Below are 14,517 nucleotides of genomic sequence, written 5' to 3'. Positions count from 1 at the left end.
AACTTTTTTGGATTTTGGCAATATAGCTTTAAATGTCAGACCATCTGCAAAAAATGGACACTCAAAAAAAAGAAAAGAAAAAAGCTGAATTTTTTCATCAGATTTGCATCAAAAAAGAAGAAAGTGATAAATCCAACCAAAAAGTTATTTAAAAGAAGATATACAGCTTTCTGCTATTGAGACATCAGGGACAAGTCCTTTGCTCTGTACCACAAAGCATTCCAAATATTCGACTTCAAAGGAGGATTTGGCTGTAGGATATCTACTGTATTATTTGCAAGTAGATCTGAGAACCTTTCCATGTAATTCACTAGGGCCTTGGGATATGCTGGACCATAAGCTCAAATTCCCTGCTCCTTTACTTGTAGATGAGTTTTCAAATTCCTTATAGATGAGAAATCAGAGGAAAATTGGAATGAGCTCAGCAGATACACAGCCGACTTAGAGTCAATCAAAACCATTACTTCTTTTTATATTAATTAACAAACACTCCTAAAAGTATCTCAAATGTAGGAGCTTTGCTGAATGTATCAGACAGTTGTTAAATGGTCATGTTAGTTCTCCCTCAAGCAAGGAATTTTCACAGAAATGGACTAGCTACTGGTCAAGCCCTCTGTTGTGTTTTTCAACCAGAAATTAAATGCACTGCAATTTCACGTCTGTGCAAGTTGGTTTCTGTAGTTGTTTAGCTGCTCTCAGACTCACTCTGTTCTCACACACCTTCCAAAAGATGAAGTTAAATCAAAATATCCACTTTATTGCCCAATAATGGATATCCTGGAATCGCTGGATAAAGCTTTTCATTCTAATTCCCTACATTGTCTAGCTTCATCCACTGTCAATAAATCCCTCCCTAAAGTTTTATCATATTGTTATTGATGTGCTAAAGTTGGGTAAAATGGAAAGGAGAGCTGTGGAAATGCATTCCTGTTTGTAAAGGAGCTGCTCAGTCGCCTGTTATATTTAAACGAGCATTAGCTTCACGTCTGCAGACTACTGGTCTCATGTTTTATTTTGAGTAGTGCATCAAACATTGCATATGATGATGGCATTCTTCTGCCATACAAGCCTAACATATATTTTCTACATTTAAGCGACATCTTACGTATGTTGATTTGTTAATTAACCATTTAAAGTGTGAGATTATATCTTGTAATAGTCATTACTATGTAGCTGCTTTAAATCTAAAAATACTTCTCTCCCTATGTAAAATGACTGCGAATTTCGTTCAGGTCCTCGCTGTTGTCTGCTTGTTCACTGTTGATAAACAGAACAGTTAAGAATCTGGAGGTAGAGCATGGTGAAGATTTTTCCAATGAAAGAAGATGTAATCGAAAGCATATTTGCATTTTGCACCAAGCTTTTAGTTCCCCGGTAATTCTTTTCCTTTTTTGCACTGTCTCATTTTTGCTGAAAAACTTTGTGTTAGGCGTTTGGCCTATTTCAGATACTGCAAGTGTTTCCTTAGATTTAGATTACCATGTTGGTACCAAAACTGTAAGTTAAAGGATAAGGTTGACCTTGTTAATACGCCATTTCAAACAAATAATCTCAGCGAAACTGTGCGTAAGAACTTTGATGTTGGTACAAGTAATTTTTTGTTATACTGTATGCAGTCACCTTTGTGTTGTTTTCTGTTCTTGTTATATATATATATATATATATATATATATATATATATATATATATATATATATATATATATATATATATATATATATATATATATATATATATATATATATATATATATATATATATATATATATATATATATATATATATATATATATATATATATATATATATATATATATATATATATATATATATATATATATATATATATATATATATATATATATATATATATATATATATATATATATATATATATATATATATTATATATATTATATATATATATTGCTTCTTTGTCCTTTGCCATTAAGGAAAAGCAAAAAAACTATTTTAATATTAAAAGCTGCATTTTGCAACTATCTTGCAGACGAGAAAATAGGATATTACGCATGATAAACGTCAGAAATTTCTTAACACAACAAGAACCAAATAATGCAAGAAAAAACGAATGAGACCAATTGATCAAACATGGCAAGGTTGACATAACCAAGGAGGCTCTAATCTCTATTGGACCAGAGTTGCCATAATGCCCTTTGAATTAAAGCAGACCTCATATGCATAGGTACATGCATATCTCCCAAGTGTCATTATTTTTCTTTGATTGAAAACCTATTTTCTTTGATCTGATTGGCCTACCCTTTGATAGACATACATTTCTGTGTGAATGAATTTCCCCTGTGTCTCCAAATACATTCCTGCGTACGTGCCTGCTCTCAGTTATTTGTTTCGCTTGTATCTGAATGTATTTTAAGCTCATTTTCAACTCATCATTCAGGAGAGTTAAATTTTAGCATAATATGATCATGTACTTATCTTTCAATACTGCCTTTAATGAATAACATAAAAAATAAGAATTAATTTAATCATAACAAGTGGAACAAGCCTTTTAAAAGAAATAACAAAAGGGCAATGAACTAACCTCTTTGGTCCAGGGCCCTTTAACAAGTTCAGGACTAACAACCTTGTCCCATCGATGTTGAATTTGAGCATCTGACCTGTCTGGAAAATGCTGTGCTATGGCTGACCAACTACCATTATATCTGTCATATAACTGCTTCAATAATTCATCCTAAAAATTGTTAAACAAAAGTTATTTAACCACACAATCCTTTTTAAAAGAAAGCTTTCAAAAATGAGACTTTAATATAGGATACCTTTACAATACTTTTGGTAAACAATAGTACCCAATAACATTGCAGCATTTGCCCACTAGAGATTCTCATAAAACTAACTAAGCCTATGCGAATAATCTTTCAAAGCCTTTAAAGTCTGTGACTTTAAAAAAATTATTTCTAGATATAAGCTCCCAACAGTGGTGGTTCTGGCCTCTCTTGCACCCGGGGCAAAATCTTGATTAGCCCCTCCCCCTTCCCCCTATCCCCCCAAATTAATCAGACATTTTCATTTGTTAACAAAACTATTTTTAATTTATTAGTTAATTGATAATTTATTTTTTTATCATTATTATATTAATTTCATTATTTTTTGTTATTATTTTTATTTTACTAATTAATTAATTACATTCATTTATTAATTGCGCCCTCTACTTTACTTTAATAAAAACAAAAGTTTCAAAATTTACTTAATGATAATAACTGTTAGATTATATATTAGAAATTTTGCCCCTCAAGAATTTATGCATCCAGGGCAAGTGCCCTCTCTGCCCCCCCCCCATAAAACCCCCACTGGTTCCCAAATTGTTAGAAATTATTTTTTGTTACTACTCGAAAAAAGAAAAGGCAAGACCTGGATCATGACACTTGACCCTTTTTTCTCAAAAGCATTTGAATGTCTTTTAGCTGAGTCACAGGAAGAAAAACAATCCAAATGTTAACTGTAGGCAATTTGGAAACTTAGATTATACATCCTTATGGACACAATATACAGTAAATTCGATTATTTAAAACCTGGCTCAATCTTCTGCCGGTAGACATATAAAAAGTTTATGAGCAAATTTACCACAATAACTATCCAGCATGGACCTTAACCTGCTGTGAATTACACATTAAGGTAATACACTGGTAGAAAAACTCTTAGAGGAATTCCCAGTTGACCCCTATTTTACCATACAACTCGTGTCTTTTCTTCCTAATAGAACACAAATAATTGAATACCTAAATATATATTCCTCTCTTAATAGAAAATCAAGATGAGAAAAAGAATTGCAATACTTTAAGAAATTCTTACTTTGAATCATCCACCCCCCCCCCCTCTAACTCTCTCTCTGAGGGCGCACCTAAGCATGTATTTCTAAAACAATAGTGATCAATATAAGAGTACTGTCAATAGCAATAATAATAGACATGACTGATGTTCCAGAATTGTCATCTTTTCATTATCTCCTTAGTTTTTAAAATATTCCTTTTTTTAAGCGTCCAGTACAATGTGATTTTGATTTTAAACTTCTACGATATTTGAGCTTGGTAATTGCAACCTGGCCTGCCCTTGTTTATCCTTTCAAAAGTACTTGAACAATTCCTCCTCAATATTGTGTGGTCATATAAGAGCATCACCTCATTAAAATGCAAATTTGTTGTGATGTCACTTACAGATACACTGCTCATACCCTCCCCCCTTCTCTCATTTTCTATTCCAATCATTTAATTTTTTTCCTACTGGCCATTGTTTCTGTTCTCTACTATATTATGTCAAAGTTATTCAGGAAGCTCAACTATTAGTGATACTTTGCTCTTGCTCAGCATCCTATTATAAACAGGCATCCCCTAATTAATTTCAGATTTTAATAATGTTTACAACAACTAATTGCACTGAAAAAAGTACCATACCTCAATTTTAGACCATCTTCCTTTATTTATAGATTTCCTAGAGAATCCTCCCGCTCTGGAATCTGCATCTGAATCTGAAGATGCAGCATCACTTGTTTCTGAGTCCTCATCAGCTTCCATTTTTACCCTAAGATCTTCAAACTCTTTCTTTAGTTTACTTGCAAAGTCATGTTGACTTCTCCCAGGTTCAGATAAGGAGTTAAAATATTGAGCCATGACTGTAATAAAATCTCAAAATATAAAAACAAATTAAATAAATAATTTGGTAAAAAGTATATTAAGGAGAATTAGCAAAAAAACAAAAATGAAAGATATTCTTTTTGAAGCTTTTATCATTAGTATAAAACCCCAGTCCTTAGCAAAATCTGAGCCCAAGCATTAATGTTTTATGCATTAGCCTATGATTTCTAATATGTTTCTTAGTGGCTGCCCCTATATCACTTTTATCACTTGGCCCCCTTTATCACTCATTTTTGTAAGGAGAATCATAGCCACTATGTTGCTGAAAGTTAAACCCTGCAAAATGGTTCTAGTCTTAAGTGTTCATTTGTGTTTCTATTGTCACTTTTTGTGCCAAATTTCCATGCGCAATAACACTTTTTTTTATTATCCACAGTTTAGGTCAAGATTTTTTTAATAGTTGACTTCTAGGGACCTATAGTTCCTGACTGTGTTCCATGGTGGCATTGGGAGGAGGTGGAGAATAACTAAACTTAGACATGGCTGTTCAAGGAACCTACAGGTCATGATAACATCTCCCCTTTTTCTTCTGTATACCAGCATTGTCAGTTTTAGGAATCTAAGATACTTTTCTTAAAGTTTCTCACATAGATGTGATATGAGCTTGGAGCTGAAGATTCTCAAGTGCCTTAGGATCCATTTTATGCTGGGGACATGCCAACATAATACCAAACTCTAAAGGAGGCAAGACTAATGCTTTGCAGAGGTTCCTTACCACACATGGCTTCCTTGTGGTAAAAGTTCTCATGATTAAAAAAAATTATTAAAGGAACCATGGACGTGAAACATATTGATTTGATTGCTTTGCTTGTGTTGTTTGCTTATGCTTATGCACTTTATTTATAGGTGTTGGGTCTCCATTAAATAATTGAATTCAACTTTTGACTCCAAAGATAGAATACGTTACATGGTGTCAGAATGGACAGCACACCCGCTCCAACAATTGATTGGTTGTCAGCCAATCTCAAAGCCTCGTGGAAGCGATTTCGCCAGCATGCTGAACTGATGTTCACAGGACCCTTGTCCGGAAAAGCCGAAGCTGTGAAGTGCTCCTACTTGCTGATATGGGTTGGAGAAAAAGGACGAGATATATTCAACACATTCCAGATTCCAGAAATAGACAAAAATAAAGTGGATGTATATCTGAGAAAATTCATTGAGCATGTTGAACCCAGTTCCAATCCCATATTTTCCCGATTCATTTTTCAGAAACGAAATCAGAAAGAAGGAGAGACAATTGAAGCATATAAGACATCTCTGAAGTTACTGACCCTCGATTGTAGTTTCGGAGATAGTTCAGATGAAATGGTGAGAGACAAACAGATGTTTGGAGTACAGAGTGACCGGATAAGAGAAAGACTATTGAGTGAAGGTGGAATGCTTACACTAGCAAAATCTATTGATATTATCCGTGCAATTGAAACAGTTGTGGAGACCCATGCACAGATGAGAAATGAACAAAGTACTAGTGCTGTAAAGCAAGAAGCGGGAGCCACACGCAAAAAAAAAGTGTTGCCAAAGACAATGACGCCAAACTGTTATTTCTATGGGAACCAGTACTCCCGCGAACACAAATGCCCCGCAAAACGGAAGATCTGTTCCAAGTGTCGGAAGCCAAATCATTTTGCAAAAGTTTGCAAAAGCAGGTCTGTCAACGAAATTGAAGCCCTGCCAGCTGAGAACGAAGGAAACAACGAATACTTCATCGAGTCTGTTGACAGCAGAACCGATTCAGTCCAAAAGCCGATGATTAAAGTTAACCTACCTGAATACCGACGAGAAATAACCTTCAAAATTGATACAGGGGCTGATGCAAACCTTCTCCCAGCAAGTGAATTTAGATCCCTAAAACCAAGACCTACCTTGCTTCCCAACAAAGATATCCTGACAAGCTACAGTGGATGCAGCCTTGAACTACTTGGAATTGCACAGATTGTGATTCAGTATAAGGACCAAGAACCGCAGGTTCATGTGTATCATGTTGATGAAACCAACAAAGGACCAATCCTTAGTAGACAAACGAGCGAACAGATGAACTTGATCAAGTTTGTGTTTAGCATGTCATGTAGCATGACTGAAGACCCAGCCACGGTTTCAACCAGACCTGAAGTACGACAGATCCTCGAGGAATATGATGATGTCTTCCAAGGTATTGGGACGTTGCCCGGAAAATGTTACATTTACCTGAAGGAAGGATTTGTTCCGACAGTCCAGCCGCCAAAAAGAGTTCCGTATGCCCTTCAGCCGAAGCTAAAAGAAGAATTAAATAAAAAAACAAGTTTTTTAAACTGAAAGTAAGGAGCGACATTAAAACTTAAAACGAACAGAAATTATTCTGTATATGAAAGAGACTGTCCCCTCCTCAACGCTTCGCTCTTTACGCTAAAGTTTTTTATTGTTTTAAAAAATAAAGTTGTGAGACAGAGTCAAACTTTAGCGTAAAGAGCGAGGCGTTGAGGAGGGGACAGTCTCTTTCATATACAGAATAATTTCTGTTCGTTTTAAGTTTTAATGTCCCTCCTTACTTTCAGTTTAAAAAACTTGTTTTTTTATTTAATTTTTGAACGTTTTTGAATAAATACAGATTTTGATCTTGGCTCACCGTACATGAATAATTAAAACAAATTTTCATATTAACTTACTTTTATTTAGTTAAACGGCTTTCTCAAAACTTGTTTAATTTTATTTACGAACGTTTTTATTAGTAATAAATATACGTAACTTACGAATTAACTTACGTAACGAACTTCTATATTCATATATTTCTAATACGTTTATTAGGGGGTTCGCCCCCTAGTCAATACCTCGCTCTTTAAGCGAAAGTTCAAATTTTGTTCCAATTCTTTAGAAATGACCGCTTAATCACAAAGGCCGTTAATTAGAATAAATAGCTCTTGTGAAAGCACTAAAAAATCTTTGGCTTAAAGAGCGAGGCATTGACTACGGGGTGAACCCAATTATATATGTAATATTTTCTGTTCGTTTAAAGTTTCGATGTTGCTGCTGTTGCAGTTGAAATACTTGTTGTTTTTTTTTATTAAATTTATGATCTTTTTTTAAATAATGGTGGGAAGTCCGGCGTCCCCTTCATAGCAATGTCCTTTCGCCCATGAAAACCTCCTTCATGGAAAGATCCTCCTACATAACCCCTGACCCACCCACCCCCCACTACCAGGAAAAATCTCCCCTGAAAATGTCTGTATACTTCCAAATAACCAATACTATATGTTAACATTGGGTAAAGTTCATAACTTTCAGCCCTCCCCCCGGGATCTTCGGGGGATTATGTCATCTTAAAAGACATACTTACAATATTTTCGAACTTGCTGAACAAAATGGCTATCTCAAAATTTTGATCGGGTGACTTTCGGAAAAATGAGCGTGGGAGGGGGCCTAGTTGCCCTCCATTGTTTTGTTCACTTAAAAATAGCACTAGAACTTTTAATTTCCGTTTTAATGAGCCCTTCCACGATATTCTAGGACAACTGGTTCGATACGATCACCCCTGAAAAAAAAACAAAAAAAAAAACAAACAAATAAACACGCATCCGTGATCTTTCTTCTGGCAAAAAATGCAAAATTCCACATTTTTGTAGATGGGAGCTTGAAACCTCTACAGTAGGGTTCTGTGATACGCGGAATATGATGGTGATTTTCATTAAGGTTCTATAACTTTTAGGGGGTCTTTCCCTCTTTTTTCGAAAATCAGCCAAATTTTCTCAGGCGCCTGACTTTTGATGGGTAAGATTAAACTTGATGAAACTTATATATTTGAAATCAGCATTAAAATATAATTCTTTTGATGTATCTATTTTTATCAAAATACCGTTTTCTAGAGATTCGGTTACCATTGAGCCGTGTCGCTCCTTACTTACCGTTCGTTACCACGAACTGTTTAACTAGACAGATTACAAAATCTTGGCATCATAGAGAAGGTACAAAAACCGACAGACTGGGTGAATTCGATTGTCCTTGTAAAGAAACCAGACGGAAAAATCCGAATTGGTCTAGATCCAGTGGACTTAAACAAATGTATCAAGCGTCCTTACCACCCCATTCCTAGCTTTGATGATGTAGCAGTGAGATGTGCTGGAGCAGAAAGATTTTTAAAAACCGACGCAAGAAATGGTTTCTGGTCAATGGTTTTAGGCGAGGAATCTGCTGACCTCACTACATTCAGCACAACATTTGGAAGATACCGCTTCAAGAGATATCCTTTCGGGCTCATATCAGCCCAGGATGAGTACCAAAAACGAATGGAAGAGGCGTTTGAAGGTATTGACATTGGTCTGATTGTAGATGATGTTGCTGGAATGGCTGAAAGTACAACAGATCATGATAGGAAACTAAGGACAGTTATGCAGAGGGCTTCTGAAAAAGGCATCAAGTTTAATAAAGAGAAATGCCTTTTCGATGCCGTAGCCATTCCCTACTTTGGACATATACTGACAAAGGGAGGTATGGAACAAGACCCTAACAAAATTAAGGCAATGAAAGAAATGCCAGCCCCCAAGAACAAAGATGAATTGCAGACTCTTCTAGGGATGTACAACTATTTGTTGAGGTACATTCCTGGCCTCTCTACCCTAAACCAGCTACTTAGGGACCTGGCCAAAGCAAAGGAGTTCAATTGGAAAGTAGTACACAACGATGCCCGAGTCAAAGTCCAGGAAGCCATTTGCAGCAACCTCGCCTATTTTGATACCAAAAGTGCCCAGGTGGAAGTGATAACAGACACATCACAACACGGGCTAGGTGCTCAACTGGTTGCGGATCACGCCACAGTAGCCTTTGCTTCTATATCTCTTAGTGACACAGAAAAACGGTACTCACAAATTGAGAAGGAGCTTCTGGGAGTCGTGTTTGCCTGCACACATTTCCATCAATATATTTGTGGTAGAAAGATCTGTGACAACGGATCACAAACCTTTAGAGGCGATATTGTCCAAACCAATAAATAGGGCACCACCCCGATTGCAAAGAATGATGCTTGTGCTCCAGCAGTATGAACTGTCATTCTAGTATCGTCCCGGCAAAGAAATCCCGGTAGCTCATGTCTTATCACGAATGCACTTACCTGACCAAGACCCAGAAATTCAAATTGAAGGAGAAGTAGACATCCATACATTCTTTAGAGATATTCCAGTAAGCAGAAACAAACTAGAACAAGTCCGTGAGGAAACCCTAAGAGATGTTGAGCTGAAAACACTGTCAGACATCGTCGAATCTGGCTGGCCTAACGACCAAAGAGATGTACCATCTATCGTTCTTCCATTCTGGAACTACAGAGACGAGCTGGTTATCAACGATGGTATTATACTGAAAGGCGAACGCATTGTTGTGCCTAAGGCACTGCATGGAGACATACTGCGACAGCTTCATTTGTCACACGTTGGCATTGTTAAAACAAAAGAAAGAGCTCGTAGCTCTGTATTCTGGCCTAACATCACGGAAGATATCACACAACTATTATCTGGTTGCGACACATGCGCCAGGCATTAAATGGATTAACAGAAAGAACCATTGATATCCTCAGAGGTCCCCCAGTATCCATTTCAACACATAGGCTTGGAAATCTTTACATTCAGTGGTATGGAATACCTAATAACGGTACACTCTTATAGTAGATTTTTCGAGGTGGATAAACTTGCCATTTCAAACTCACAGCAAGTGATCTCGAAATTAAAAATGCATTTCGCCAGATATGGTATACCGGAGAAGATTACTTCAGACAATGGGCCACAATTCAGCTCGGAGCAGTTTCGAATGTTTGCAGCATCCTGGGATATCAACCACGTCACATCGAGTCCCCGATACCCACAGTCCAATGGGATGAGCAAGAAGGCGGTCTAGACGGCAAAACGAATCAAGACGAAAGCGACAGAAAGCCAAACAGATCCATTCATTGCATTGCTGGAATACCGAAACACCCCAGTTGATGGAGCATATACACCGGTTCAGCTGCTCATGAGCAGGAAAACCTGGTCGATCGTCCCAGCGCTGCCATCCCATCAGCAGCCAAAAATAATTGTGAACCCAGTTTTGAGAGCAAGAGAAAGCTCAGTCTAGACAGCAGAGAGCTCACAACAAGAACGCCAAAGAGCTGAAAGAATTGAGCATAGGAGAGAAAGTATGAGTGAAATTTGACGAATGTAGTAGATGGCGCAAGGGCGTAGTCGAGAAGAAGTTGAGACAACAAGAGCGCTCTTACCTGGTGCGTCTGCAAGACAACAGTACTCTTTGAAGAAACAGGCGACACCTACGTCACAGATCAGAACCAGTTATAGCCGAGCCTATACCATCCCACCCATTACATGCAGGCCGTGTTACCCAGTGCCCCAAACTACATACTTACCCGGATGGAACAGCGACAGTTGGAGCCAGTACGACGCCTGTCGCATAGCAATCCTGTGCCAAATTGAATAGCAGCACTGACAAGGAAACCCCGTCAGTAGTCGAAGATTATGATTTCACCGTAGCCGAACGGCCACACGTCAGGGGGAAGAAGGAAAGAGCATTAAGTCTACGATGTCAGTCAACTACTGATACAGGCATACCCCCTGTGACCAGCGCTGATGCAGGAAGAGTCACTCGCTCAGGTAGACTTTCCGAACCACCTGCGCGTATGAACCTGAGCATTGATCGTCACGTTGATATCCACCTCTGTCCAGTCTGGCAGTGATGGAAGCCATTTCTACATGAGAAAGAAGATGAAACATATTGATTTGATTGCTTTGCTTTTGTGTTGTTTGCTTATGCTTATGCACTTTATTTATAGGTGTTGGGTCTCCATTAAATAATTGAATTCAACTCTTGACTCCAAAGATAGAATACGTTACAGGACGTACATAGCTTCTTGTCTAGGGGGGGGGGACAGCCTATTCTGTGATGAAGGGCAGGGGGGAGCTGAAGTTATATTTTCAGTTCACAAAACCTTACATTGCCAGCAAGTTCTATGATACTTATGAAACCTTTATTAATAAGCAATCACCGTAAATCATCAAAAAGCCTGAGGATGAATCTTTTTATATTAGAGCTAAATCTCACTAAAACATTATGGGTTATTGCTACTTGCTTGACTTTTATTCTGTCATTTCAGCTGTTTATTTTCGATTCTTTCAACCATCTATCTCTTATCAACTGTTTTTTTAGCCATATACCTTTTTTCAACTGCTTTTTCAACCATCTGCTTTTTCAGCCATATCTAGTGTAAATTTGAAGTTCAAGGGGAGGGGAGCAGCAGCCCCCTGTCCCCCCCTCCATACACCCATTAAAGGAACTGAAAATTTTGTGCTCTGCATTTGGCTATAGCCTTGTTTTCAGGCTCAGCAGGTTCCAAGAAAGGTTTAATGCATGTAGTATAACACAAGTTCTTACAAAGTTGGTTTTAGAGCCAAAATTCAAGGGTTTGAAACTCTGTACTGAAAATTCTTTATGCTCTCTTTCCTTCTGTTCTTTTTTTATGAGTAAACGTTTTACATAGTATGTGTTTAGATGTTAAATGTTTAAATATTTTGTTTTATGACCCCCCTCTTTACAGACCATCGAGTCTTAGTGGGGATTGGTGATTTTATTGACTTATTTGATATATATCCATCTTGTAAGGCTCTAAAACTACATAACAGAGACTTTAAAACTACATAAAATGAACTAGTGCTCAAAATTAAAATTTCTATTTGATGCCAAAGGAATGAAACAACTGGGTTATAATCCACATACACCCTTACATAACCATTAGAATTGGGTAGAATTCTAGTTGTGGAAATTTTTTCTACTTCAGAAAGTAAAGTAGCTGGGTTATAAGACTCAACTTTCACGAAAGAATTACAGAGCATAAATTATGCCCTAAGAAGGTGTTTTCAAGCTCCTTTCTCAAGTGCTTTCCCATTTCTACAGCCTAGAAAATTGCATAATAAACAGGTTCATATATGTCTTAAAATTTAGATAAAAAATTTCTTTAGTGTGTTTCAAGTCTGCTTTCCTTTGACTCTGGATTTGAAACATGTTTAGTGATGAATTGTGTAGAATTTTAAGGCTGTTATGATTTTTTATTCAAATTTAAAACAAATTATGACAAAACAATTAAAACCTTACAGATCAAGAATTATTGAAGTTATGTGGCTCAAAATACGTTCTGTGGGCCTCCTTTGTGCTGTGGATCTATTTCTGAAAGCTTCACTTTTACAGGCCTAACATAAAGTTTATTTAACTTCATCAAAAACCAGCACTCTTTGGAGGGAGAGAGACTACAGATACTTCAAAAGAGCTTCTCAGGGCATACTTTAAGCTCTGGAACCGTTGCTGAAAGTTTTATCCATCTAAAACAACTAGGGTTAGATACCCACTAGATGGATAGCTAGGCACCATTTCAACAGTTATTAAATTACTGTAAATCTCTACCATACCACCTAGAAATCAGATTGTTTCACAATCAGAATTTGTTTTGCATGGTCAGAAAAGCAATCATGATATTAGGAAAAAGCATAAAATAACAAATGTTAATGTATTATTTCTTATGGTAAGGGGTAAATCTTATGGTACAGGGTAACTTTGAACAAAATCAATAACTAACAATGAGTACACTCTTTCAGACAATTAATTAAAAAAAAAAAAACTTTCCAAAAAATAAGTTTTTTAAAGATAAGTAAAGGCCATTTTAAACTTAAGCTCAGCAGATACAAATACCTGTTAAAATTCAAACTCAAAACAACCAGAAACTATTATTAAAGAATAAATGAAACCCAAAACAAACAGATATAAAATAGACAATCATAGCAAAAAACATACAACAAGTAATAATATAAATGAATAAATAGATCTTAAAGCAAGTAATGCTTAGATTGAATATGAAAATCAAACTTAAAACCACAGTAAAAAAATATAGCAGTAAGTTCACTGCAGATCTTCTTCTTGCATTAGCGGGTTAGTATGTATGCGTCAATCAATGAGAAATGGTTCGAAATTGTATTATTTGTAATTGCAAAAGCAGAAAAAAACTTAGTGAGCTGGCCAAATGGTTTGCAACTGTCCCATCTCACAGGTATGGCTTAATTTATATACAAATTATGACTTAATCTATTATTTATATACAGTAAACTTAACTATTTGGCCTATGTAGGATTTCTAAAAAAGGGGGTAGGATATTGATAAAATTTATTAAAATGAGGAAATTTCTAGTGTTAACTTCTAATCAATACTGCAACAGGGAAATAGCCAAAATTTCATAGTGGAGAGGGATCCACGAAGTGGCAGGAGTATTTGAAATTTGCCACAAAATTGTTTAGCAAAAAGGGGCGACCAAACAGTTTTAGCACAGATTATCTATTAGGTTTCACCATAGTCTGTGGTTTTAAGTAGTAATGTTGTGCCATGAAGCATCAAAACTATTCCTTATTATTTTTTTTATTGGTAAGGAAAAATATTCCCTTTAATTTCCAGTTATTTTATTTTCCTTTTAATTTTTATTTACTTTTTTCTTGTTTATGCTCTTTTTTGGGCCATAGAAATGTCATTTGAAATTTGATAGAGGATCTTTGTTTTTCTTCTAATAACTGGTGGAATAGATGTGATGGTTTCAGGGGCGGATCCAGGATTTTTATGGGGGGGGGGGGCAAAATAGGTTGATCAGATAAACTTGCAGTAGGAGCAAGTTTAATTAATGCAAACTTGCATTAATTAGGTAAATTACACTACTTTAGACTACGTAAGCCGCTGGGGGAGGGTTCCCTGATCCGCCTCTGGTAGTTGTGTTAGTCTATAATTTTTTTTTTTCACGTTGTAATATTTATTTTCTCAGATTGTAGTTTCTTTGTGACTTGAAAAAGGCTAATTACCTGTTTTGGTGGAAAGC

The 14,517-nt window shown here is 36.4% G+C and overlaps 1 protein-coding gene across 7 annotated transcripts in view; it reads right to left on the bottom strand.

Moving 5' to 3' along the window:
* LOC148944450 (transcriptional activator Myb-like) overlaps positions 1-14,517 on the bottom strand; it is a 166,003-nt gene that overhangs the window by 55,168 nt on the left and 96,318 nt on the right. For 4 of the 7 annotated variants that reach the window (XM_089100296.1, XM_089100294.1, XM_089100295.1 and 1 more), the window contains exons 2-3: positions 4,428-4,645; positions 2,561-2,710 (exon numbers count right to left, since the gene is read on the bottom strand). In XM_089100296.1, the coding sequence (XP_088956422.1) occupies positions 2,561-2,710; positions 4,428-4,643 (366 nt within the window). In that variant the 5' untranslated portion in view covers positions 4,644-4,645. Of the gene's footprint in view, positions 1-2,560; positions 2,711-4,427; positions 4,658-14,517 lie in introns of all 7 variants that reach the window. The other 3 variants (XM_089100298.1, XM_089100292.1, XM_089100297.1) reach the window with 1 other exon arrangement.

The sequence above is a fragment of the Artemia sp. Qi Xiang Cuo genome, chromosome 14 (genome assembly GCF_049724085.1).
Source record: "Artemia sp. Qi Xiang Cuo chromosome 14, ASM4972408v1, whole genome shotgun sequence".
NCBI classification, from domain to species: domain Eukaryota; kingdom Metazoa; phylum Arthropoda; class Branchiopoda; order Anostraca; family Artemiidae; genus Artemia; species Artemia sp. Qi Xiang Cuo.
Note: the sequence above shows the minus strand (reverse complement) of the source record. Positions and strands in the feature narration are given on the sequence as shown.